Below are 5120 nucleotides of genomic sequence, written 5' to 3'. Positions count from 1 at the left end.
TTTGGATCTTTGTAGAGGATTGGGGGGTAGGGCTGGGGTGGGGGTGTTGTAGATTTGTTGGGAATAAATGGCATGTTCTGTACTGTGAAGGTGTGTGTTCATTGAATCACAATGTATTTTATGAGGCAACATTATTATCTGGGAGGAGGTTGAGCCCTGGGGAGCGTTAATGCCACCAGGTTGTTGCTGCACTTGCATCCAATCTAAAAGCATCTTTTTCTTTACAGCGGTGCCTGAAACACTTGGTGGCAACGTGTCAGTGGTGTGTTTCCTGAGCACATTAAAGAAGAATTTTCTGTCTCTCGCTGTGTGTGTTTAAAGCTTGTTTGCATCTTTGTAGCAGATTGGAGGGGTGGGGGGGGTGGGGCTATTTTGTTAGGACTAAATGGCATGTTCTGTACTGTGAAGGCGTGTGCTCATTGAATGACGGAATCCTTGAGGTTGGAACAGACCCTTAGGATCATCGAGTCAAACCCTAAATCCAGTACTGACAATCCCACCACTAAACCACGCTCCTACGTGCCACATCCACACACATTAGAGATCCCTGCAGGGACAGGGCCTCCACCACTTCTCTGGGAAGCCCCTTCCCATGCCTGACAACCCTGTCTGTGAAGGAATTTTTCCCAATATCCAATCTCAACGTCCCCTGGCACCTCTGGAGGACACCTCTTCTCACCTTCTGCCTTCTTCCTTGTCAGCCGAACCCAACTCCTGCCTCGCTCACACCTCCACTGTCCTTCTCCGGATGTGCCCTAGCCATTCAATGTCTTTCTGGGAGTGAGGGGCCCAACACTGAACCCGGCATCTCAGCTGCCGTCTCTCCACTGCTGAATCGGAGGATGAGCCCCTCCGTCCTCCTGCTGCCCACGCTGGCTGCTAACCAAGCCTGTGGTCCCAGTGCTGATTCCGAGTCCCGAAGCCCCTGACTCTGCCTCTTCCTTCAAGGAGCCCTTGCCCTCTGCTTCCAAGCAAAGCCGCAACCCCTCAGCCTCGCTTTTCTTCCCTTTTGGAATTTGGTGCTGTTGGAAAGGGCCGCACTGGGGAAATGAGTGGGAAATTGCCATCCCATTTAGTGCTGCAGAGCCAGAGCAATGCGCAGCATCCCGGCTCGGGAAGGCAGTGCTCAGCCAAAGGGCATTTGCAGGTGGTTTCTCCTTCCTCACTTCCCAGGCAGGGCTTCCCTAAAAGCACCCCGCGGAAGGGGCTGCTGCAGGCAGTCACCTTGCGGAGGCGGCAGCGCAGGGAATGCCATTCTCCTCTGGCTCCGGCCTCCACTCCAGGCTCTGGCTTCTGTGGAAATTGGTGGGAAATCACCATTAACACTTTTTTTTTTCTGTATATTTCGAGCCTCGTGGAGCATTTCAGGTACAGATCAGAGCCAGAAGACTGAGGGTTCTAGCGTTGTTTCCGCTTAATTGTTTAAATCTGGGTTTGGATTGAGCAATTCCTGTCCTTGCTCTTGATGCTATGCATCATGAACAGCGCCTTTGCTAGGCTTAGTTGGTGATGCCTACTCCTTGTCCGTATGTCTTGGAAGCCTTCCCTCGGGTTTTTTCCCACCCGTAATCATGAGCTGTGGCAGCAGGACTGGGTGGTTGGAAGTGTTAGATCTGCAAGCCAGCAGCATTATGCAGTGGGACAGAGTTGGCCTTCCATAATTAGTAGCCAGTGGGATAGCCCAGGGAAAAAGCGAGTGAGGGACAGAGACTGGTGGGTGAAAAAGTACAACCAAATCAATTTTAATGAGCCAAGGATGGTAATGAGAGAATATTTAATGAGGAAAGGATAAAATAGATATAAATACGCAAATGAGGGACTCTGCATGCCATTCGTTCTGTTCTCTGGCAATAAGGATAAATACCCAGCGCTGTCACTTCTAGGAGCAGACGCTGTCCAAACCCACCTCATTAATCTTCCAAAAATGCTGTCACTTGGAACAGGTTGAACCGAAAGGTTCTGCAATCAATCCTGTTTTACCCCAAACCAGCATCAGACCACATTACGACCCTCATTCCTGCTTCTCAATGACTCTAAAAAGTCAAAATTTTGATGCAGGAAGATTATTTGGTCCAGGTTTTCTGGTGCCAGGATTGCTCGACGATGCTCCAGGGTGCTCTCCCCAGCAGCAAAGGCCTGGTGCGGCAGCACTGCAGTGGCGGGAATGGTGAGGTACTGCCGGCCGAGGTGCGCCACAGCTGGGAAGCGCCGCTCGTTGTTCTTCCACCAGTCCAATGGATCCGTGCTCCGCTTGCAAAGCGGCTCTACAATGTAGTTTTCCAGTTGCTGGTGGATCTCTGGCATGTTCTCTGTTGGATCCTTCCCCAAAAGGATGTCATAGATGCTCTGGGATGCAGTGCTGGAACTTCTCTCCTTGTAGCTGCCCGCATCCCTGCCCTCCATTTTGGAATCCGAGCTTGGCACCCAAAAGGGAGCAGTGGATGTGGATGGAGGGTGAAAAACCTGTGACAGCATTGTCTTGACGCAATTATGCAGCTCGCTCCGTAGGCTGGGGCGTAGAAACCTCAGCTCCTTGAAGCGTGGATCCAGGAATGAGGCGATGACTGCTGGGTTTTCCAGCACTTTCTCATTCTCTGAGAGCCCCCACTGCTCTGTCAGCTCCAACCGGATGTTGCTCACCACTGTCTTGATGACAGCACTGCCTTCTTCTGCCTGCTGCCCGATGGCAGCAACAATCCCGTGGATGCAAGGCATCAGGGAAGAGACGGAAATGTTCTGCCCTTCCCGCAGGAAGGACGTGGCAATCCTGATGGTCCTCAGTACTGGGATTAGGTCCTGCAGGAGCTTCCACTGGTGATCAGCCAAGTTCTGGATGCCTGCTGCTCCCTTGGGATGCTCCTCCAGGATGGACAGGATGGCCCACTTCAGGTCCAACAGGCTCTCGCACATCTCCATGGTGGATATCCAGCGGGATGCCGTGTCCATCACGAGCCTCATCTTGGATTTATTGATGGCTTCCAGCTTGCTCTTCAAGGAGCCAGAGGCTTTTGAGTCCTGCTGGAAATATTGGACAATCCCGCGGGCAATGCTCAAGGCTTCTTGGATTTGCTCCACTTCCAGCCCAGCTTGGACGCAGCGTTGAAGGCTCCGAGCAGCACAGCACAGGCTCCTCCAGCCATGCATGTCCTCTAGTTGCTGGCCATTGGCCACCACACTCCATGGGCTGTCCTGCACAACACAGAAGATGGATTTACCAGATAAGCCAAATTCAGAGAGGACAGTGTAAAGTTTCTCCACTATATTGCCCCCTGCTTCATCTCTGTGTGCTTGTTGCGTCTCCAAGACGCATCGTACCCGCTGCCATTCCCCATCGATAACATTGGCCGTGATGGTCAGGTAGGTTTGGCCAAGCCGTGATTCCCAGAATTCCACAGAGACTGCAATGGCTTGTACTGTCTGCAGGTAGCGTTCCAGGTGCTGCTTGACCACATTGTACCTGTGCCGCAGCATGACAGAAAGCTGTGTGGGAGCTGGAAGGGAAAAACTTGGCTCCAGATATCCAAGGAGGAGACTAAACCCTTTGTCCTCCACCATAGAGAGAGGATGCAAATCACGGAAGATCATCTCCAGCACCAGCTCCACGATGATGTCGCTTCTAGGCTCTGAGTGGTTCTCTGGGGTCATCTGCCGGGAGCGTTTCAGGGTGGTTTCTGACGTTGCGTAGTCGGATTCGGAAGCTGGATCATCCTTGAGTTGGGAGAGCAGGGTGTCACGGATACTATGCTTCCGGACCAGGTGTTCCCGCATGGTGGTGGTGCTGTTGTGGAAGGAGAGCTGCTTCTTGCAGACATTGCATTCCACATAGGCATCTCCCAGCTTAGTGTAGTAGTTCCACACCTTGGATTTCCGCCGGTTGACATACAGCACACTGCTGGGACCATCTGGAACTCTTTCCCGCCTCCTCCGGGCCGACGGTGCCTGACTGCCAGCTGCCATGCCATAGGGGTTGAAGACTATCGCCATTTCCTCTGCAGAGACAAACAGAACATGGCCTAAAATTCTCAGTTCAGCTTCCCTTTGGAACTTTATTCCCACATTAGGATTGTCAGATGTTAGAACAATATGGGATTAGGCATTACCCTCAGCCTGGGGTCAAACCATGTCTGGATGCAGCTGTTTTGGGAGAAAATGAAGTCAAAATGGTGCACGTACCTTGTACCGACTGCGGGATGAGCGGGAGTGGGGGCTCCTCTGTCACCTCCTCCATTGGCCGTGCTCTGCCAGCATCGTCTTCCATCGGCTGTGCCCCACCACTGGCATCGTCATCCTCTGGTTTAATGCTCTTCCAGAAGAATGGAGACACTCCCTTGGGATTTACATCTGCCATCTCCAGTAGGAAGTGCACTGGAGGGAACTTACACTGTCGGAATTACATAGAGCACATCCCAAATGCCAGACAGCTAAATGACATTGCTAATGATACTCCCCCCTTCATCAGGGAATGCCTTAGGATTTGCATCTGCTGTTGCCTGCAGGAAGAGCAATGGAGGGAATTCACACTGTTGGAATTACATCCAGCAGATTCCAAATGCTGGATGGTGAAACAAGGTTGTAAATGATCAGCAGGTTGTTCACTTCTCCTGCCTTCATCAGGAAGCCAGTGCGCTGCCTTTCCACCTGAAAGTGATGACCCTAAGGCTCCTATCCAAACTTCCTGCTGAAGATGGAGGTGGGTGGTAGCAGCTGGACATTAAGTCTTCATGCTTGTTGCTCCTTAATTACCCCGAGGTTTGTGAAATGCCATTTAGGATGGGGGAAGTGCAGTGCCAGTATTGCTCAGTGCTCATCCCTTGTGAGGAACCGTTCCACCCAGGGAGAAGCTCCTGCAGGCCTGCTGTGCTGTTGTGATTTCAGCATGAGGGCTGTGATGTCACCATTAACGCTCTGATGTCAGCACGGGACCTGTGACGTCATCGGTTCGCTGAGCCTCACGATCCGCTCCCCTGGCACCAAAGCAGGGCTGAGCGGCAGGTTCCTGCCCAGCACGTCAGGACCACGTCCCCGGAAAGCGTCAAAATAACCAAAAGGGACGTAAACACCCCCGACTTCGGGCCCCGGTTCACCCCCCACACTCCAATAGCGCTGCGCCGCCGGGGTCA

General features: G+C 52.5%; 1 protein-coding gene across 1 annotated transcript; it reads right to left on the bottom strand.

Annotated features, from left to right (window-relative positions):
- Positions 1-1773: 1773 nt before the first annotated feature.
- LOC104062654 (E3 SUMO-protein ligase ZBED1-like) lies at positions 1774-5084 on the bottom strand. Its single transcript, XM_054053798.1, has 2 exons — positions 4174-5084; positions 1774-3989 (listed from the first exon to the last, which is right to left on the bottom strand). Exons 1-2 carry the CDS (start codon positions 4346-4348, stop codon positions 1993-1995), a joined length of 2172 nt encoding a protein of 723 aa, XP_053909773.1. The 5' UTR covers positions 4349-5084; the 3' UTR covers positions 1774-1992.
- Positions 5085-5120: the final 36 nt, after the last annotated feature.

This window comes from Cuculus canorus, chromosome Z (genome assembly GCF_017976375.1).
Source record: "Cuculus canorus isolate bCucCan1 chromosome Z, bCucCan1.pri, whole genome shotgun sequence".
In the NCBI taxonomy this organism is placed as follows: Eukaryota; Metazoa; Chordata; class Aves; order Cuculiformes; family Cuculidae; genus Cuculus; species Cuculus canorus.
This window is presented reverse-complemented; position numbering and strand designations above follow the sequence as displayed.